We start from the raw sequence: 23285 nt of genomic DNA on the forward strand, positions 1-23285 counted from the left end.
TTCATCCTAGTTTCTCCTTATTTAGTCAGATTTCCACTTTTAATAACTAGAAAGTGGTTGTATTGGTTACCTCCAATGAGAAAACGTACCTTGCTCTTTTTATTTCCCTACTAGCCGGCACAATTTCTGAAATACCATATGCTCTCAACAATTCAATGACTCCTAGAGATACTTAGGAAGTAAGATGAACAAAAATGGGTGGCCTGTAGGATAACAGTGTGTGAAAACACTGGAAATGGCAAGAATGGCTCCAATTCTTTTGGCTAAAGGTGACAACTAAAACACAATTATCACCAGCTGAGGTAGGGAAATCTTAGAGGCTGCATGAGACAGAGAGAGAGGTGTATTGAGAGGAGAAATGATGAATTCATTTCTGACACATTGAGTTGGAGTTGTCTACTATGCCTTCTAATCTTATGTGCCTTCTAATCTTCAAATCATCAGATACGATCCAGTTGAACTTTTGATTCACAAGGACTCTCACACAACCAGAATTGTTCAGTATTGAAAGATAAATTGTCATGGGCTGGGGATTTAGCTGAGCGGTTCGGTGGCCTGCCTTGCAAGCGCAAGGACCCGAGTTCAATCCCTGGTACCAAAAAAAAAAAAATTGTCTAGACTTAGTCAAAATTTATAATGTTAGGAAAATTCTTTACTCAGAGCTTGCTTTCCTAGATAATACTTCTTGAAACATCCCTTTTTGGATTTAAGTTACTTCATGCGGCATCAAATGAATGAAGAAATGATAACATAACTTTTGTTATTATTATTGGTCAGAGAATTGAAAAGGTCATCTACTAGAAATATTAGGGATCAGGGAATAAAACTAGACCAGCATAAAAGTTTTTAAGTTTGTTTATTTCTTTGGATAGTATGGCATATTTTATTTTTTATTGTTCTTTTGAGTTTTTAATTTTACTCTTTGTTTTTGTATTCTTTTGGGGAGGTAGGATTCAGATATCTTTTTATCTAGAATTATATTTTAAACTTTAAAGAGTTGAGTATAGTCTTATTTTGACAGGCTACATTCTTAGAATAATGAAAGCTTCCATATAGGGACTGTATAGTTAATATATTAATAAAATAATCATTTAAATAAGCTTGATTATTGTATTATAAATTTCATTTGTCTCCATTCTATTCTGTATTAAACAACTTTGAATTTCTATCTTTACAAAGTAGAAATAAGTATATACCTCTTTTTTCCGTTTTATAGCTATTTTCCTTTAATTCTTTTGTGCAAAAGCATGAATATTTTGTAAGGTATCCTTGTTATAACAACTCTTAAGTTTGTCAAATTTCTAAGTCATGTGAAAGACTTAATTATGCATTGTGCTATACGTGGACTGAAATTATGAAATATATGTGTGTGCAGTACTTTTCATAATCACAATACATTTTTAGGAAAAAAATAATAATCATTTAACATATTTTCTTTACCATGTAGTCTTCAGCAAGTGGAGAAGGGCTTTGCTGAGGTGAGATTAGACAATAGAGCCATCTTCATTTTTTATGCACGTGAAGGGAGAGGGCTTGAGGTTATTAGTTGAAACCGAGTAACCTTTCCAGGCTTTCATCTCTTTCTTTTCAAATTTGAATATGAAAAGCATATTCTAGTCAAAGACCATCACTTTAATGACATTTGGCAGTCATTTGATTTATTAGGTTTTAGAAAAAATTTTCCTTTAAATATTTCATCATACTATGCTAATCCTAGTAATATTGCCAGCTGCAGCCTTGTACCTGTATTAGTGGAGACAGAATAGTGTGGAATTTTCTCTGTCATCCTAGTAAAATTTCCATGAATCTACTGAATAATAAAATAACCTTATTGAAATATTCAGATTTGAGTTTTTAGTTAAAGTGTCTTAGAATACATAATGAAAGAAAATGTCTTTTGAAAGAAGGGGGTAAAATTACTTCATCAAATATTGAGGGGTTTTGACAGCAATGGAAATTGTTCTTTATGGGGATATTTTTACAATAGGATACTTAGGCTTTTCAATTTGATTAATTATATTATATACTCTGAAATATCTACATAATCATCATGGTGTATTTGCACACTGATGTACATTTAATGGTGAATTCCCCAAAGCAGGTCATATAAGCAAGCCTTATTTTTACATTTTGCTAATTATTATTGAAGTTATATAATTTACAATGGCATGTCTCTGAACTTAATAAAGAGGCATTTTGACAATAAAGAACAAATTTTAGATTGCAAAAAATTTAAGGAATTATTTTGATGTGATCTGATTTTTAAATCATAGTCTTTTATTGGAAATCATTACTCAAGGAAATCTTTGTGACTCACAGTAATGTCTGACACCTAACTATTAAAAAGGGAAGAGCAAATAAATATCATTTTAGTTAATTCTGTTTTTTTGGTTGTTTTTTGTTTTGGTTTGGTTTGGTTTTTTTTTGGTACCGGGGATCGAACTCGGGTCCTTGCTCTTGCGAGGCAGGCCACCGAACCGCTGAGCTAAATGCCCGGCCCTCATTTTAGTTAATTCTGTAAATGCAAAATAAAAGTAAATTGTAGGAGACTACATGTGTTAGATATAAAATTTTGCTTTTGCCTGAAAATGCATTATTTATTGAATGAAGGATATTGTGGCAGAGAATATGAGAATGAGCTATAGTTTCTGCTCTAGTTAATATAGGTTTATATAGCTACGTATACTATTAGCATAATAGTGATAAAGCATTCAACAGGCTTTGATATTTGAATAATTGAAACTTTCTCAGGTACTATAAATTAAATAAAAGCAGTGATAAACATGTATGTCACTACATAATTTGAAATAAGGCCAAATGATACTTGTCATTCTGAAAGCTGTCTGAGATGAAGATCTCATAATCTTCACTCCTGATAGACTACTAGTGGAGTATTTATAGCCTCAAATGTAAATCAGGAGACTATTGTATGACACTGTTAACTTCAAACCCTGGAGCATTAGAATCTCATTCTCTCTCTGTGTCGTGAATAATCTATCACGTGTACCATACAGTAGTGTACACTACATTCCAGGAAAGAAACCCATTGGCCTCCATTCTTTATTCTAAATTGATAGTGGAAAAGAATAAAGGCTTTTGCTTGATATTTTTGTTTCTTGGTTTTGCTCTTTAAACAGCCAGCAGAGAAAATTCGGATTGAAATCATAGCTCTAAACCTTAACAATTCTCGAATCACTATGGATAACACCATCCAACGGCTATTCGTTGAGTGCCGATTCTACAGCCTTCCTGCTGAAGAGACACCTATGTCACTTCCAAAGCCCAAGAGTGAACAGTGGGTCTACTATAACTATAGCAATGGTATGTGTGATTCATTTGTAATACAGACTTTTTTGTCTTTTTTGATCTATGATGGAAGCTGAAGAAAAATGCAGAAAGTTTAATCCTCTAATGTTCACATAACCTCATGGAAGATTAATGAAAGTCAAACCTGTAGCACAAGGATTAAGAAAATAAAATTGAAGTAATATTAAAGTTAAGAAAAAACAAAAACAATGGAAAAACAGGGTGTGTGTGTGTCTAGTTATCCCAGCTATGAGATATTATCAGTAGAAAAATGCCACCTAAGTCTGTAGTTGAATTTAATTGAAAAATATGGTATTTCAATGGGGAGAGGGAAATAGTAAGATTTGAATCAGTATCATTCATATAATTCAGTGACCTAATTTTTGTCTACCTTTTGGATCAATGTCAGTGCATAGATATTTTTAGAATACATGTGCATATCTCTCCCAGTGCCTAAATGTTCAAGACTGTAATTGGGTAGAGGCTGAGCTCCTACACTCCCTTTCCATAAGCTAGCCCAGACATCCATTTGTTGCAGCAGGCAGGTTTTCTCTTTTAGCACTTGATGTATCAGCTACTTGACATGTAAGTCTCCTGGGCAAATGCAGATCCAGTGGGTACTCTGTACATTCTTAGATCCATCAATGTTAAGGAGTTTTAGAGAATACTACATTGTCATCAGAGAGGAATAAAAAAAAATCATAACAAGATGCCATACCCATAAGTTAAAATTGCTTAGTAAGTTCTCCTAGAGCCCTGTATTAAAACAAATCATAGTGATGGAGCGTTGCCTCATCTTCAGCAAAACAGGCCATCTCATACTAGTTGAACACTAATATTTTTTCTTACCAGTTTTAGAAATTACATTTTAAGAAACACGTATAATCATGCTACTGTATCAGCAGGATTACAAATGCTTGTGGTTACCTGTTTTTTGTTTTGCTTTGCTTACAACTGGCATTTTTAGAAATGTGATCATTACTTGAAACAGTAATCTTGAATATCCAGAGATCTGGTCTAGTCTTCCCCATATCCACAGTTCTTACTAATTATGTGAATTTAGGCAAGATATTTTAGTTTTGTGATTCCTTATCTGTTTATATGAAAAATGAAGTGCTTTTAAGGTCCTTTGTAGCTCAAAATCTGTAATTCTGTAATAACAGGTGGCTTTAGAAGACCATGGTAAACAAGTACTGTGGTCAGGACAAGAATCCTTGGTTCCTCCTTCCTTTCATTCACTTGATATAAAATAAGCATTTCCAAAAATATTTCCTCAAGCTTCCTAGAAATCTGTAGGTGCAAAGTATTAGAAAAGCAAACTATATCAAAATACCCTCAGTAAAGAAAAAACTATTCAGTTAACTATTTTAATGAACCTATCCAAAGAAAAGAAAGAAACTTCTTTGCCTATTGTATTATTCTTTATAAAGGTCAGCAATTAAATGTTTAGTTGGACTGGCAACGAAATTGTTTTTAAAAATTGATTTTACATTGAGAAACTTGGCCATGTAGCAGAACATATGTTTCCATTTGCTTCAAGAGCAATGCATATCCTTGTTTGGATCAAGGCTGCAGATACGTGCTCAAGTGTCTATTATTTGGTACATTCTCCCGTGGTTACCTAAGTCTATTTGGCATTTTTGTTGTCGTTATTGACTGGTTGTTTTCCATTTGTTTTCTTTAGAGCTATGTAATTGATATTTTAAGAGTTGTCTATGTAATGAATTAGCCATTTGATAACAAGAAAACAATAGCCTATTATGAATGAACTGAGTAGAAATATTTACTATACTTTTCTACAACTTCTATTCCTAACTAGCAAGATTTGACTATGTAGAATTTGCAGATTAACTGGAAAGAATTTTAATGTTATTTATCTAGAGGAAGGAGGGAGGAATGTACTCAGAAGCAAATTAATGCTGTTGTATATCTATGGTATCTGAAAGATGAAGTCCTATGTCATTAGCAAATTTGAAAATTAGTATTAACCTTGTTAAAGGCTATATTTTTCATTTCAGTATAACGTAGTGGAAATGTTTTTAAATTATTATGTTTGTGTCCCTATTACAAGAAGATGTCCTTGAATCTTTGGTTAATAAGCAACTATTTTTAATTATTGTAATGATTTACCATTCATTTATTACTTGAAATAGAAGGTTAATTCAGCAGAAACCTTACATCTTCCAAATCTCATTAAATGTTAATGAAAGTAATTTTATTTCCAAACTGACTTTTTAATTCAAATGGAAAATTTAGAAGACAATTAGTACATGCTATCTCCTGCTTGATCATCATACTGGTAACAAGGTTAGCTGAAACTAGCCCTAGTTTTATCCTGTATTATGACCTGATTCTATGCAAAAAGAATTTGAGTGCTGAGGCCTAAATTAGGTAAATAAGATGAGAAGTGTAGACTACTGATCCCTAGGATTACTCATAATTGAATTCAGGCTTTATTAGAGGTGTTAATAACAGTTCTACCTACACAAAAATACATTTTCTCAGGGCTGTTCTTACTGGAAAAAACTGAATTTGAACCCACTTGCTGGGCATTCAGTTGGTAGCAAGAACATAACATTTGTATTTTATTGGACATGAAAATGTTTGCTCAGAGAATGATGAGAAAGCAAGAAAATAGTTTTGGGGAAAAAGATTAATGGCAGGTCTGAGAAATGTCTGGGCTGAATAAAGGTTTCTAAGGAACTGACAGTGGGAAGAAAAAAGATTAATGAAATCATCTGAACTTTTTGTGAGACTTATACATATCAGGCCCTGAGTCTCTGTGGAGTGCACAGTCTATCTCTTAGAACAGTTAAAGTTTAATTCAGAAGAAAAGGATGTAGAACATCAGATTTTCTTACTAATGGGAGGAGAAATTTGGCAAAGATAAGGATTACAGGGATGATAATAGTATAATACAAAAGTTATTGAAGATTCAAGATTATCAACCTTTTATAATTAAACCTTTGGCATGTGACATTTATAGAGAAATAAGGATTTCTCTAACCTGCAGATGCAAGGGACTTTTTAAATATATAGAGCCTATCAAAAAAAAGTGTATACACACTTCAGGAAGAGAAAAATTTGTATAAATAGTTTAATACTAAATTTATTGAGGCATCATGAAATTAATAAAAGTTACTTTTGGTCTCTACAGTTACAAGAGGTGCTCAAAGTGGTGACCATTAGCTTCCAGACATTTATTAGCACATCAAACTGCTGTTTGGGTAACCTTAGCCACTGAGATTGTGGCACATGCATTTTCACTTTCTTCTCTAAGGGTCATTGGTAGAGTGGATTTTCTGTGATAATACATCATCTTCTGGGGGCCCTGTATGAGGGTAACACCTTCTGCTGAAAAAAATGTACTATTTTTCTTTTGCTGAAATGTATATACATTGGGGTTTTTTTTTTTATACACACACACACACACACACACACACACACACACACACACACACGTTTGTTGGTTTGTTTGGTACCAGCGATCGAACTCGGGACCTTGCAAGGCAGGCAGCAGAACCATGGAGCTAAATTCCTGGTCCCTCCCTACTCTGTATATATATGGGGGTTTTTTTTTTTATACACACACACACACACACACACACACACACACACACACACACACGTTTGTTGGTTTGTTTGGTACCAGCGATCGAACTCGGGACCTTGCAAGGCAGGCAGCAGAACCATGGAGCTAAATTCCTGGTCCCTCCCTACTCTATATATTTTTAATCAATGAAATAATTTTGTCTTTATGTGATACCATGTGATGTTTGTATACCTGTATACATTGAGTAATGTTCAAATCATGGTAAGCCTGTCTTCTTAAACATTTATTATTTTCTATGTTGAAAGCATTCAAAAGCCTTCCCTCTAGCTTTTTTGAAATATATAATACCTTACATTATCTACAGTCATTCTGCTATGCCATAGGACACCAGAACTTACTTCTTTTATCTAAGTATAACTTGGTACACATTGATCAAACTTTCCCCAGCACTCTTCCCTACTTTCTCTAACCTCTAGTACAACTATTCTACACGCAGCTTTCTAGGGTCAATGTTTATAGAGTCCACATGCGAGTGAGATCGTGAATGTTTGTCTTTTTGTGCCTGGCTTATTTCACTTAACATAACGATTATCCATGCTGTCAGAAATGAAAAGATTTCATCGTTTTTATGGCTAAATAGTATTTCACTGTGTAAGAAAGATATTTTTAATGGTAGACAGTGGAAGATCAACTCAAGTATTTGGACTACTTGCTTATATCCTTTTAGAGATATATACATTTATTAAGTTTACATCAGAACTCTAGCAAATCTTAAACAACTGTGATTTCTGATTGAAATGAAAGTTAAATACCATAGCCAATATTTGGTGCATGCCTCTAATCCTAGTACTCAGGAGGCTGAGGCAGGAGATCAAGGCCAGCTTGGGCTACATAGTGAGTTCAAGGCCAGCCTGGACTACATAGTGAGACCCTGTCTCAAAACCAAAGTTAAATATCTTAGCTTTTGGAAATTCCTGATACTTTCAGTAATTATCACTAAAAAAAGGATCACTTTTTTTAAGGATGGATTTTAAATCTTGAAATTGTAAGAAAAAAAATTAACCATTAGTTCAGAACACCAAATGAGTCATGGAATTCATAAGATCATGATTTAATCACAGGTGACCACAATCTCCCTATATCCCACAGTGTTGAGTAGTTCTCCTTCCCATTTAAAAATTGATCAAAGAGGAGCAAGGAAGGAGGCTGTAAAGAAGAGTAATGAGGGATGGATATAATCAAAATACATTTTATACATGTATGAAAATGCCACCATGAAACCCAGTGTTTTGCAAAATTACTAGGCACTGAAGGGGCCAGGGATGTAGCTCAGTGGTGCTGTACCTACCTGGCAAGTACAAGGTCCTGAGTTCAACTTCCAGTACCAGAATAAAAAAAATATGCACTGATTAAAAAAAAATTAGTCAAAGGAATGTTTGCCTAAACAGTGTTTCTCAATACAGTATGTGGAACCCTGACCAATAGCAACACCCAGGTCAGTGTTAAAATTGCAAATTCTTAGGCTGTACCCCAGACCTCCTGATTTAGAAACTCAGAGGGTACAGCTCAGTAATCTGCATTTAATAAACCCTCCAAGGGATTGCGAGGCATATTAAAAACTGAGAACCACTGGGCTAGCTCAAGATGCCCAGTAGTCAATGTTTGTACAAGCAGGAGAGTTGTAATTTTGTCTTGGTTTACTTTATAGAACTAAGTTTACTGGTAAGGAGCTAGAATTTTTTCAAAAAGAAATTTTTTTTTAATTTTTCAACTGAAAGATTGTACTTAACTCACCTAGGTAGACTAGGTATTTCTGATCAATATCCCTTTGTGAAAGAGTGAAAGGGAAATAAATGAAGTGGCTTTCCTTGGTAAGAACTCTCTTGCACACTCCAAACAAAACCCCTGAAGCATTAGGGGCAGGAAGGGTTTTTGCTTCCTATGGAAAGAGGAGTTAGAGCATGGAGGTTAGAGAGGGCAGGCTCTGCAGGCTGACCTTGTTGGATTCAAGTTCTGACCCTGTTGCTTTCTAACTAGGTCCTCTTGGATGAATCTCTTACCTTCTCTGGGTCTGTATAATCATCTATAAAATGTGGTCAACATGGTTCTTAACCTATGCAATCACAGTAAAAGTATAGAGTGTAGGGCCTAGTACATAAACATCACTCAATAAATGATAGCTATCATTATCTTTAAGAAAATACACAGTCCATTGTAATGGCAAACTGGATGAGCAGAAGCACATATAATCTTCAATTACCTTGTTTGTGGAGGTTTTTATTAGGGGGAGTATTTCTTTTACTAATTTCAGTGATAAAGATTAAAAAAAAAAAAAAAGAGGTTAAGCCAGGTACAGTGGTACACACCTGTACTCCTGGCACTCAGGAGGGAGATAGGAGGATAACCACTCGTTTGAGGCCTGCGTGGGCTAATAATGATTTCAAGGCCAGCCTGAACTATAGAGAAAGACCCTGTCTCATTCATAAATAAATAAAAGTTAAATATACAATTGCTGTGCGAGTTAACAATTTGACTTCTGGATAAATACCAAAGAGAATTGAAAGCAAGAATGTGACTGATATTTGGACGCCCTGTGACCAATATTTGGATGCCCTGTTCACATCAGCACTATTCATGGTAGCCAAAGATAGAAACACAAATGTTCATCACAGAATGAGTAGATAATCAAATGTGTACATACATGTAATGGAATAATATCAACCTCAAAAAGAAGTTAAGTTTGATATAGTCACAAAATGAATGATCATTGACAGCTGTCAATGCTAAGTGAAATAAGCCAGATCAAGAGGACAGTTGTTTATATGAGGTACTTAAAATGGTTAAATTCCTTGAGAGAGGAAATAGAATAAAGGTTATCAGGGACTGAGAGGAATAGGACGTTATTGTTTAATTGCTACAGGGTCTCAGTTTTAGGCAATGAAAATGTTCTAGAAATGGATGGTGGTGATGGATGCAACAACAGTGTGAATGTACCTAGTGCCACTGAACTGTATGCCTAAAAATGGTTAAAATGGGAAACTTTCATTATGTATATTCTACTACAATTTAAAATTTTTTGAGCTATCACAATTGATCAAAAGTGATCTGGGTTTAATTGAAAATTTTTATTTGAATGCTGGACTTTGAAATCTTTGTTTTAAATCACTGCAGTTACCTTTGTTTTCAAATGATTTGAACTACTATGGCATAAAAGCCTCAGAACTCAAGTATTAAGGTTATGATGGGGCCTGGGATTTAGCTTATTGTCCCCATGCCTGCCTCACAAGCACAAGGCCATGAGTTCAAAACGAAAAAAAAAAGGATATGGTGTACCACATCTTGAATTACTGGTTAACAGCTCCCAGAAAAATCCCATTTTAAAAAAACATAAGTTCCCATTTATCTTAGTATACTAGCACCCTCTAAAATTGAGATATTTACCTTCCAGCATTAGTGGAACTCATCTATTAATATGGCTTTTTGGCATTGACAAGAGAGACAAAATAGTCTGAATCCTTGAACTTTATTGATTCCCATTAATCTCAATGAGTTATGTAATTATATAGGTCACATTTATTAATACAGTATCATGCATAAAATAGTAAGCCAGAAGTTGCTGTTTGATCTTGGTTCTCCAGAGATGGCTATTAACTTGATTATGTCTTCAGTGATTCTTATTTCTCTTAAAGCACCAACCCACCCCATCACAACTTTATCTGTCACTTCATGTGCCTGTCTCAGTACTCACTTGCATCTTTATTCTTCAGTTTATTTTTGCTCAGCTGAGCCAAACAAATGAATGGGTTGATAGTGTCATTATTTGGAATTATTGCATAATTGTCCAGGAAAACACTTTCAATATGAAATTAGTTCCCAGCAGAGCCTAAGAACTGGTCATAAAATTGCCACGGCTTCTCTCGTCCTGTATGCACTTTTGATCAGGGGTAATCTCTAAATTGAGATCTAGTCTCTGAAAAACCTGTACTTCCAAAATAGCATCTGAAAAAAAATAAAAATGTCTTCAGAAGCTGAGGTCTGAAAGTTTCCCAAGCTGAGAAAAATCAGAATGAAAATCGGGACCGTTCACCCTCTGAGATACCATTTCCCAAAGTGTAGATGCCCACTTGCAATGTCATATGTTTACCGTCTTCTTACCATGGGGCTTTAGGTTAGTTATCTTCTGGCGTTTCAGCAAAGTGGAGTCCAAGGACATTATTGTATGCCAGCATGTACCTTGAAAAACCAAAGGCAAACTTCCTACCCTAAAAAGCTATCTCCCTTCCTCCGCGCTCCCCTGCCATACTCTTCACTGTACACCAAGAGACATCAGCCATGGATTTCCTCAGCCCAATACACTCAATGCTTCTTTTATTGCATGTTGTGGCAGGAGAGAAGGATTAAATTACGGAGGCTGTCAAGAAGGACAAGCACTCTGCCATACATTATCATTATCCCTCGCTTCTCCGGTGAAAGAAAATGCAGTAAATCCCTCAAATACAAAGCAATAAAGACCGCTGGCTTTTACTGTCATGACTGCCAGTGCCATTAACAGGCAGTGACAGTGATGTGGCACTCTTAGATGTTGCTTGTATCTTTTCTGACAGTGTGCACATAAACCTGCCACTGACATGACATTAGATCACATGACTGTTCAGATTTGATTCTGGTTCCTGGAGCTGTTTTCTCTCCCAGGCATACGAGTGAGTTGGTATGACTTGTGTCTTTAAAACAGGTATTTATAAAAATACAGAATGGTCCTAATGTAGCATATTCCTGAGTGACTTCCTTTTGTGGATTTTTTTTTTCTCTTGGTATAGTGATCTACGTGGATAAAGAAAACAACCAAGAAAAGAGAGACATCTTAAAAGCTATACTACAGAAACAAGAAATGCCTAATAGAAGGTACATTTAAGCAATGTAAATCATATAACACTGTGGTGTGGTGTGGTTTAGGAAAGGGAAGGGGCCACAAGATGAGGACTCAGAACAAGAACAGTTGGGTTCTCGGACTCATTGTCCTTGATAGAATTTGTGGATCTCCCCCACCCCCGCACCCTCAGGAATATAGTGGTCCTACCTACCACACAGAGTAACTGTGATAATCCTGTAGTACTGACAAGACCAAAAATCTACAGCATATAGAAAAAAATCACCATGCCACATTTAACTGCAGAGAATAAAATGGGTTGAAAGGAAGAGTCACATGCTTGGGTATAATAAATTCTTATTCCATCACCAACTGGCTTTCGGACCTTTGACAAATTACATAACCTCTCTGTGCTTAATTTTCTTCATCTGTAAAATGGAGATGATAATGCTGTTGTGATAGGGCTGTTATGAGGATTGAATTAGGTAATATACACAGCATGGCTAGAACAGCACCTGAGACATACAAGTTCATCACAATCACTGAAGCAGTGATATTTGGAGTGGCTCATCAACCTTTCAGACTAACTTACTATCACTGCTTAATAATTCATTTCATATCCTTTTTGAACGCATTTTTTTCCAAACTTGAATTAGGGCATTTTGCAGTTTGGTTCAGTAGAGAAAATCTTTTCAGAAGGAAAAAAACATCTTAAGAAATTAGTGCTACTGCATGAGCTGTATATGTCTCAGCCTGAGCTGATTTCTTTAGTGCCCACTCACTGCTGCCCAACCTTGGCTGGGTAAGCATTTATCTCTCCACTGTCCTCTTCTCCTGGCCTTTGTAACCTAGGGAGGACACAGCCTCTCATTGATTTAAAATGCTGTTGGAGTTGCTTCTAAACGTGTATTTTCTCTTCCGTTTCAAGAAGACTGTAATTTTTAGCTCCTGAGATCTGAGAGTGGCTTTTCATCAGCTTGTTGAAATACACTTATCATTTCTTTTTTTTTTTTTTTCAGCTTTAATTGAGTTTATTGGTACATTTTAGGGATACAGTACAGTTACATTCATTGTTGGGAAATTGTACCTCTACATGACAGGTCTTGATTCTCATTTTTTGCCCTTACCCCTGTTCTCCCTTCACCCCCTCCTCCCCTCCCCATCTACAAACATGTGTAAATACCGAATAGTTTCCACATATCATTTCTTTGGATCTCAGTTTTTGCTTCAGAAAAAGGGATCTGAAAACCCAGTTAATGAGCCTCAGGTTCTGCTCTCCCAAGGTGATAATCACTAAGTTTTACTTATATACCTCATATTCATCAGCTTCGTTCATGGCCTCCTCAAAACCGTCAGCCCCCAGGGTTACCCCAGGCAGATCACTAGTGAGTGAACCACACTGGCCATGGCATCAGCTCCCCACAACAACCAGCCAGGTCACCACCATCCAAGATGAACCGTGGTCCCATGCTCAGGTCTTGGGCTGGAATGTAGTAGTCTGTGCAGTCCTCTGTCCCTCCTTCTGTGTGCCCAATGCCCTGGGATTGTAGAACATATTACAAGTAACATTTCTCCTTGAGAGAAGACAGTTTTGTTTTCTCAAAAGTGATTTTTTTTTTTAATTTAAATTCAGTTCTGGGGCTAGGGATTTGGCTCAGTGGTTCTGCCACCTGCCTCGTAAGCACAAGGACCCGAGTTCGATCCCCGGTACAAAAAAAAAAAAAAATCAGATTCTGCTTTCCTCAGAAGATACACACATTTTTACCAGAGTAGGTAAAAAAATTTTAAAGTTCAGAGGAACTATAATGGCTCCCGGGCTGCCATCATGGTTTCTCTAAAAATGTCCAAACGCCCCACAGAAACACAAATGTTTTATGGCAGTTTTTGGGAAAACCGCAGGTGTGAAGTGACTGGCCCAGGGCTTAGAACTGTTGAATGCGGACCTCTGTGGGAGAGGGTTACCTTCCCCGAGGGAAAAAGACAGTTCCGTTTATACTTTCCATAGGCAAGGCTGTTACTCCCTGAGGTCTTCTCACCTTAAGTGGGCAGGCATTCCTTCACATTACTTAAAGTAGCTCCTAGTTTCTGTGAATTCTTTTTATCAAATAGCAGCCCTGTTCAGTAGCGTCAGCAACTTATAAGCCACAGTCTGGCCCATCTTGACCCGACTTGTCTAAACTTATCCACATAGTGAATTATTTATAGTGTCTGTGCATTCCGCCCATTCTGTACTTAGAAATGTGTCACTTTAAGAAGGAGGTAATACCTTGAAATGGGACTTTAAAAATTTGAAGTTATAGTTTCAACATTGACTCTGAGTTTCTTTTTTCTCTTTCTTTAGCAGTATTCTATTGAGCAGATCCACCCCCTGAGAAAGAGCACTATAACAAGTAAACCCATTACATATTGCCATAATTAGTAACAGAAAATTAAACAAGTTAAATGCTCAAAAAAAAAAAAACTGAAGGCAAATCTGAGGAGGAGACATTTAAGTTAATTTATGAGAGAACCCAATCAAGTCCCAGAAACCCATGGAAAGTCTTTCCACTCAGAAGGAATTGCCCATGTGAAAGAACATATACATAGTGAGTATTCCAGGCCAGCTAGGGAGGGTCACAAGGCTGGTCTCAGAGAGGTGGATCACAGGAGGAGAGGAGAGGAGAGGAGAGGAGAGGAGGTAGGAGCAGGTCAGGAGCCCTTGGCACCAGTCTAGGTATCCATCCAGGCCCTCAGACCAGACCATAAGCTCTTCAGGACACGTGACAAGGTTTCAGCTCTTGTTCTCTCAGGGTTAAAGGTAAGATGGAGGCTGTGTGTGTGTCTGTGTGTATGGGTGCAGTTTGGACTTGTCTAAACTGCTTTTAGTTTTTATTCTAGTGAATTATCCTCCCTTTTAACTATAGTTTTATAAGTTTATTTTTGATATCTCGTTTCGCTGTCTACAAAATTTAAAGCCAGAAATACTGCCTTTTTATTTCTAGCCCTTTCTCTGGAACTTGGAAGATTTTTTTTTTCTTCTCCTTTGGTCTCAGAATTGTCTGAATATGACAGAATATGACATAAAAATATAAAAAGATACATAAATACATGAAAACTATGCATCACTATTACAATCTGCAGAGACTTGACGTTTTCTTTAGTGCTTATGTTGTAAAATGTGCCTCGTGTATCGCCTTTACTTCCTCTTCTTCCAAGCACATTCATTTAGGAAAACCTCTTCCATCAGCATTTTGTCTAATTGAGTGATACAGTCAATGTATAATTTGCAAAGCTAAGTTTTCAGTGGAAACAAACTTTCCCATGATAACTTTTTCCCTCTCTCTCTCTCTAAACTGCTTTGCCTAGATTTAAACTAGTGATAGAAGCAAACATTTACTTAGTACTTATCTTCTTCTTACTGCTTACTTGTATCATCTCATCTGATCCTCACAAGAGCCCTCTGAAATAGATATAATTATCATTACATAGAACAAGAAACTGATATCAGAGTGGTTAAGTAAAGTGTCCAAGGTCACACAGCTCAGGGTGCCCTAAACTGCTCCCTCTTGACCCCTTCATCTTATACATTGTATAAAATATTCAAAGCCAGGGTGTGCACTCTTCATAATTATTATGTAAGTATTAATTTTGATCTTGACTGGGGAGATTTCTATTTTCTAATCAAAACTTACTGCTAGCTAAAAGTGGGAATTTGGTAAATGAATGAAATGCTCAATGTTTATTTTCAGCGAATTGGTTAAAAATGTCATGTCCACCTATAAATATTTGGAAAGGATTTTATTTATACTTTTCAAGGCATGATTTCTCAGAGACTTAAATTTTTATGTTTCTTGTTTTGTTTCTGATTTGGGGTAGATACATTTTGAAAAGTTTTAAAATGGTCAAGTTTACAAGCATTTGTGGTTTCAGCTATGCTGCCAAGACATATCAAAAGAGTACTTAACTGTAAATTCCTGTCATTTGGTCAATCCAAGTGTGTTTGGCCTCAACACAAGCCACTAATTTAAATCAGTTCCATCAGAACCCTATAATTATGTATCTAAAAGTAAAATAAAACTTGGGTTCTTTGATTGTAAGTTAAAAGATTGCTGAAGTAATACAAACATTTGATATAGCTATTGGGCAGAGCTACAGCATTTATCTAACATGACTCAGAATGTTGCCCAGAAAGCATGATATCTACATTTCATAGAACACATACAGTTGGTTAAATTGCCTAGTTCCAATTCCAGAGCTGTACATTGCTAAAGAAAATGATGCCTTCTATAGAAATTGCTGACCATATAACCTGCATTGTCTTTATTCACTTCGTACTTTTAATCATGAAAGTATCCGACTGTCATCAGATAGTGTGTAGCAGAGTGAATGTCTGGTCATTGTCCTGGCCTCATCATTTTGTTTGATTCTAGAAGTCATTGTATAGGAAAGTGGATTAATGTTTATTTGAAGGTTGGGTGTGCTATAACTAGTTGTAATAGTTTATGGAAGAATTTTTCTAAACTACTGTAACTTTGCTGTGTCAAAATTTCACACATAGTGATGAAAAACCCACGTGGGAGTTTTGTTTTGTGGTGATCTCTTCTTATTTGGTGATGATTTGCTCTGTCCTTGCACCTTCTCAGTGTTCGCTTCACTGTGGTCAGTGACCCTCCAGAAGATGAGCAAGATCTGGAGTGTGAGGACATTGGTGTCGCCCATGTTGACCTTGCAGATTTGTTTCGGGAAGGAAGAGACATCATCGAGCAAAATATCAATGGTATGAGTGGAAGCGTTGCTCAGTTTGTACAACCAACAACTGCTCAAGTCAGAACTCTTTATTAAAACCTTCTTTTCGCTGGCTCTGAGGGAGTTGAGTCACACATCAGTGAACTCCTTTGCAGTTTCAGCTAACTTCTCTTGAAGCTGGAAGCCTCCCCCTGCATTCCTCCCCTTCCCTCTCCCTCTGCCCTCCTTTGAGGTGATAGAAATTTTAAAATAACTAATAGAGCTTCACAAGGAATTATGCATTTTTTATTGGTGGGGGGTGGAATCTTTTTTTTAGATGTTTTTTATGAAACCTTAATTTCAGCACAGGCACTTAGCCTTGAGTATGTTCTTCTGTTTATGTTTATAGAAGGCTCATTTCAGCTCAGGCACTTAGCCTTCAGCATGTTATTCTGAATGATTATTGTGGTATCTTTAACACAGCCTCTCGTTAATTCATTGTTACAGTGCAGTGATGTAGCCACTCAAGTGACTCTGGGTAGTTTGGGCCTCACATTTCCCACTAGGATTTCATCAGGAATAGGGGATTCCTGACAAAAAGTACTGTTTTGAATTTTTATTTCACCAGGTGTGAGCAATGCTCAATTTCTACATTCTGTCACCATGTAATATATTTAGCACATTCTGGAAGAATTGAATTTTCTGAATCAGACTTTTTACAATCATAATCAGAAGAAGACCTGGTCTGTTTACATTAACTGGAGGATGTGGCTATTTCCAGTCTCGTTTGTTAAATTAGAGCCATCTCTGGAAAGATGTCTGTGGCTTGTTTACTTATTCATTCATGCATTCAACACTCATTTCACTTTACTTAAATTCTTATATACTGCTTATACTGGATCTGTGTCAGGTGCTCAAAGTCAGGATCAAGCCAAATAATTGACCAAATTAGACCAAATAGCCAAATTAGGAGATCTTTCTAAACTATCTCTAACTTTGTGGCAACTTTGATTCATACAGAAGAAAAATATGAATATATTAAAATATTGATCTAAATGCTATTAGAAGCCATTGCACACTTGTAATCCCAGCACTCTGGAAGGCTGAGGCATGAGGATTGCAAGTTTGACTCCAGCCTGGGAAATTTAGCAACTTAGCAAGACCTGTCTCGAAATAAAAAATGAAAAAGTGTTGGGGATATAGCTCAGTTCGAAAACCCTGAGCTCATCGCTAGTACCACAAAAAAAGGTTTTAAAGCCCTATTAAAGATTCTCAGGACCAAGAGAACCTAATAAAAATGAACACAATTATCTCCACTTTGCATTCTTGAACTTTTTTTCCTGTCAGTTCTGATTAACAATCAATCTTTTTTCCCCCATGAGCCCACACAGGGGCAGCTATTATGCCCATATTTTGGGGGATGAATCGAAGCATTAGGCACTGATCAGGCCAGGATGTTAATTCTTTGACACTTGGCACATAGAAGTGAGCAGTCCCAAAGGAGAGGTAAAAACTCAGAGGAATGGCACCATTTTCCCATTTTGCTTTTCTCATTACTGTTTCTCTTCCTAGGCTTTTGTATACCAAATTTTGTTGGACAGAACTCATAAACTTTCTTAGGGTAAAAAAACCACAGACCTGAGTGCAGTGGTCTGTGCCTTTAGCTGCTCAGGAGGCTGAGATAGGAGATTGCTTGAACCCAAGAATTTGAGACCAGCCTGGGCAATATAGTGAGAACTGTCTCTTTGAACACGTGCACACAGGCACACATATTATTTAAGTTCAAGGAAAACCACAAGTAATATAAACAGGAAACTACAAAGTAACTTTCAGACCTTCAGAGTCCAGGATGGTGGCCTTGAGTCACTAGCAAATATCATTGTCCACAGAGGCTGAAGTCTCAGGTATTAAATGGGGATCCTGCGCAGGAAACCTTGGAGAGCCCTGGGCTTCAGTCAAATAGTCGACTTGTGGGACACCTCTCTCCCAAGAAAACCCCATACACACTTAAAAAGTTGAAGAACCCTCAAAGCGAATCCATAGACCCAGATTCCCGTATCTGCCATTCTAAGTGTTTCTAATTTCACATAAAATCTCTAAATGGAATATTTTACATAGAAAACTAAATAACCAATCCAAATTTATGATGTTGTAAGAAGGTCTTTACATTCATTGTGTTCAGAAATTTCTTTTTAAACTGTGTATTTCTTGCTAGGTTAGAAATACTGATTTTTGTGAGAGTCATTATCCTGTCTTTTCACTAGGTTAACTTCATAATTAGATCACTGGTTTCAGCTTCATAAACAACATATCTAAAGTGTACAACATCATGCACATATGACAGGTTTACTTTTTAAATCTGAGATGCCAGTAAATTTGGGGGCTTTGCCAAAGCTATTTTTAATCTTCTTGACTACTGTTTCAGCTAGCTTATCTCAAGAAACATCAGATGACCAGTACTCATACTTTCATATTTTCTCCCTAGTTTTTGATGCACGAGCAGATAGTGAAAGTATTGGCAAACTGAAGGTAACAGTCGAAGCTCTTCATGCCCTACAGTCTGTCTACGAGCAGTACAAAGAGGACTTGGAGGCTTGAAAGAAACTGCTTCAGAGGCATGTCCTACGGTACTTGAGTAAATGCACACAGGAAAGCTCCCCTGTGAGATCTTGTGTAATTACTGTGGTGTATATAATTTATAATTCATGGCAAGCCGGGAGGGGGAGACCTGGGTTTGAAATGTTCAAGTTTTGTATAGTTTTTCATTTGTTTATTTTTTTGTTCCCTCCCTCCCATGACTGCTAGCCCTCGGGCCTCAAGTTCCCCCGAATGGGCAGTACCTTCTCAATAATTTATACCTACATGATAGCAATGGAAAGCCCATTTGCATTTTCAACATTTTCTTATAAAGAACTGAAATGCAATCCCCATTTTTATTTTTAATAAGCAAAAGCATAAATCTTAGAAAAAGATTTGAATCTATGAAAAAGAAATACTTTTATGTTATCCCTAATCATCCCACTAAATGGAATGCCTATGATTAGCCTCATTAAGAGTTTTATACTGTGAAGATTTTATTAGAAGCAATATATGAAAATTACTTGGATTAATGTGTTAATCTTCCTCTTTAAAATGCTAATATCCATTTTATGCACATTAAGGCTCAGTATGCATTTTCTTTGATGCATGCAGTTTCTATCAAAAACAAAGAAGGAGACTTGGCTCCAACTTATTATTCTTTGTTTTTCCTTCTTTAAAATTGTAGAACTTCTTATTTGTATTTTCATGTATTTGTAAGAGCAATGTATTTGTATAGCAATGTGGGATCCGGGGATGCGTGTCTATAAAAGAGAGATGGATGGATGAATGGATAGATGTGAATTTACACTTTGAAAACTTAGGACATAGAAAAAAATATTTAAAGTATGACTCATACTTTGATATGCTTAGTTAGATTTGAAAGGAGTATCTTTTTTATCATTTTTTTAAAAATTCACATCAAGCTTATACAATGCTGGGGTGTATCTGGATAACCAGATCCTCAAAAAGCAGCTCAGAAAGTTAATTTTCTAGCTTTTACCCAATCTCACTGAAGGATTTAATTGATATTTTTAATGGAGCTGTGAATCAATGCTGCAAAGGAATTGTCTCTAGAGGTCTAGGATATAATGCATTTCATTTTTTAATTTACTTTTTTATTTGTCATTTTCTTCAAAGGATTTTTATAGGCTGTGGGTTTTCACTGTTTGCAAACAGGCTATGTTCCTTCTTAAGCATATGTAAAGTATTCAGGGAGATAAGTAATTTATTAAAATCTACCTAATTTGCCGTGATATATTAAATCTCTGCTTCAGTGATCACAGACCATTTCATTTAGAGAATTAGGCATTCCCTCTTTGTGTGATTAAAGCTCTGGAAAATGAGTTCTTTGCTCCTATTTGTGAACATTCAAAGCCTGCTAATGGCAAGAAGATGGAATAGATTATGAGACAATTCATTACAGTTCAACAGAAAAAAAAAAGCAGCTATAATGCAAAAATGCAAGTATGAATATCTGCATATAGTTTGAACCATCTGTGCTCTAATGGCTTCAATAATGACTCTCGTCTTTAGAAGGCTTTGAAATGACATCCGTACAATATTAATTTGTTGATGTACATTGTGGGACCAGTAGAGTATGATCTGACCGCAGAAATCTATAAATTCTGTCTGTACCATTGGGCCTTCCTGTCCTGGGGCCTGCCATCTCGAGGAGAAGCTTGCTCTCATCAAACTCTGCAAATCTTCATAACAACTCATTCCTCTGGAACCTTCTAGAGACCACAAACATCTGCAGACAAAACCTCTCCAATCCTAGTAAATAACCACATGTTAGTTGTCACTTCAGCTGGCTCTGAGCTCATCTTTTTGGCCTCTCTTTCTAGCTTTCTTTGGCTTTATGCAGTTACAGTATCATTAAGACCCATAATATTCCCTGAAGTAATTTAAAACAGCCAGATTATACCCTGGGATTAACGGAGTGGTTTTTGAGACATTTATTGTGGTATTCTTCCCAGGAGGTTTGGATTATTGTTTTAAAATGTTACATCCCAAATTAAATACCCTTTCTGCTGGGAGAACTGGATTGTGCTGGCTTCTTAGGATCTTTAAGTGAATAGGGAAAGTTTCTGTTAGAAAACTTCTGGGAGCTACTCAACTGCATAGAATATGTACCTCAATAAGATTAGAAAATTAGCCCTGTTTCCATCACATTCATGTTTGCTATATATATTAAAGATTCTTTTTCTAGTTTTAAAATACTCAGCTTCAAATTCTTTCAGATTTTTACAACTCATTTTCACACACAATGGCTAATGACAAACTTTGAAGTGTGTACACAGTATTGTCTTTTGGATATTTCTTTGTTTTCTCTTGCTTTAATCAGAGTACACTGAAAAGTTCCTCACCTTTTGGATTAAGAGCAATGCTCCTTCAGTGTGCTGTGCTTGATTCACTGCATCTGGCTGGGATACAGGGGCTGCCACAGGGCCTTGCTACTCAGAGACACCAGCTGAAGATGAGGCTTGTGAACTTATAGCTCTCAGTGTGACTGTTCACAGTAAACTCAGCACTTTTTTGAACTGTAATGTTTTTAGTTTAGAAATATAAATAGAGATGTGATGTGCTGTGTGGGAGAGTATATTTTACATGTTTTTTTGCCTACTGTAGTAGAAATGTCAAATTCCCAGCCACTGTCATGAGAAGTAGTTGACAAAAATAAGTTTTATGGTTTACAGTGTGGTTTACGTAGAGAACATTTCTCTTCACTCTCAGTTTCAACATGTTTTCTAAATTATCATGGTTTGTTGCCATTTAACTTAAATTAGTTTTTTTTTAAGAATAAATAGGGAATATGTTTAATCAAATAAAGAAAGGCCACATTGAAATTCTGCTGTTCCTGCCATTCACTTGTTACCACAAAACACAAATAATTTCTATGTGTTATGAAGAAGTGTGGGCTGAGAAGTGGTCATGTGATTTGGGAGGTTCTCCGTGCACTCATGTTCCCACAACAAAACATAAATTATTTTAGTAATCTTACATCAAGAGCTGTGACAATGAAAACCAGTTCTTACACATGTTCTAACAAGAATCTGATTAACATTTTTGTGGATATGGAAAATAACTTTTTTTTTAGTCAAACTGGCTCTGTTGCTGAATTTAGAATGATTTCCTTATGTACTAAATAGCAAAATGTGAATCATGTCTGTGAACAAATATGAGAATAAAATGTCATCTTTGTGTTATACAAAACAACCAAGGGAGAGCTTTGGAAATATAAAATTATCAAATGATTGACAATATCTGGATGATAATTCATCGCCAACTATGAAAGTACATTTTAATAAGTCACTCATGCTTGAAGGCCTCTGACTACCTTAACAAAGAAAAACTAAACCCGTGATTTATTATAGAATGGGCAATGTGCCTAATTAAATCCATGAATGGGAGTAAAAACAGCTTTACATCCCCTTTGTTCAGAACAAAAACAACCTTGGGTCAACCAGAAAGCTAAAAAAAAAATCAAAGCAATAGAAACAAGTGTTTTAAAAGCTAAAAATATAGAATTAGAAAACATCTCCTCATGCTAATCTCTTTTATCTTGCAAGGCAGAATTTTCACTTTCTTTTCAAAGTGCCACCAGTGGACTGCACCTTAGTGTGACCTCCTGGAATTTGGGCCCATCTGACAGGTACCGGCTGCCTTTTATTCTTGCTCTTCCTTTTCCACGTGACATCCACGAAGGTGTGAAGCCTGCTTCTCCCTCAGGCTTTTGGAACTGAAGTCTGAAACTCCTAGACAGAATGTGACTTCTTTTCATGCGTAGATGCTTCTGCTTTTCTCCACTTCTGGATCTTGAGATTCATGTTCTCATCCCCATAGCAGCAAGCATTGCCTCTGTCTTCACTGAATACCACTGGTTTTCTTGTTAAATAAAATTTAGCATGTTGATCTTTCTGTTTCTGTTAATACCTGTATTAGCTGAAGATCTCCCCTCTGTCTAACCTTCTCATTTTTAAGGTTAATTAGAGCATAGTTCTTTCTCTCTGCGTGCACGCGCATGTGTGTGTGTGTGTGTGTGTGTGTGTGTTCTGCAGTGGTAGGGCTTGAACTTGGGCCTTATACATGCAAGGCAAGTCTTCTGCCACCAAGCTACACCTCCAGCCCTTCTCTTCCTTCTTACCACTTCTTTTCTTGGTGTCGCAGCTTTAGATGTCAGTGTCTAGCCAGGTGTGGATGATGAATTCAAGGCCAGTTTCAAGGTCAGTTTGAGCTGTATAGCAAGACCCTGTCTCAAAAAAAAAAAAAAAAAAA

General features: G+C 36.4%; 1 protein-coding gene across 4 annotated transcripts in view; it reads left to right on the forward strand.

Annotated features, from left to right (window-relative positions):
* Positions 1-23165, forward strand: part of Rpgrip1l (RPGRIP1 like) — a 93161-nt gene extending 69996 nt beyond the window's left edge. Inside the window, exons 23-27 of one of the 4 annotated variants that reach the window (XM_010629710.3) lie at positions 3138-3321; positions 11677-11761; positions 16349-16482; positions 18916-19057; positions 22584-23155. In XM_010629710.3, coding sequence (XP_010628012.1) covers positions 3138-3321; positions 11677-11761; positions 16349-16482; positions 18916-19028 — 516 coding nt within the window. In that variant the 3' untranslated portion in view covers positions 19029-19057; positions 22584-23155. Of the gene's footprint in view, positions 1-3137; positions 3322-11676; positions 11762-16348; positions 16483-18915 lie in introns of all 4 variants that reach the window. The other 3 variants (XM_010629703.3, XM_010629716.2, XM_033757941.1) reach the window with 3 other exon arrangements.
* Positions 23166-23285: the final 120 nt, after the last annotated feature.

The sequence above is a fragment of the Fukomys damarensis genome, unplaced genomic scaffold (assembly GCF_012274545.1).
Source record: "Fukomys damarensis isolate Sample0158 unplaced genomic scaffold, DMR_v1.0_HiC HiC_scaffold_32, whole genome shotgun sequence".
NCBI classification, from domain to species: domain Eukaryota; kingdom Metazoa; phylum Chordata; class Mammalia; order Rodentia; family Bathyergidae; genus Fukomys; species Fukomys damarensis.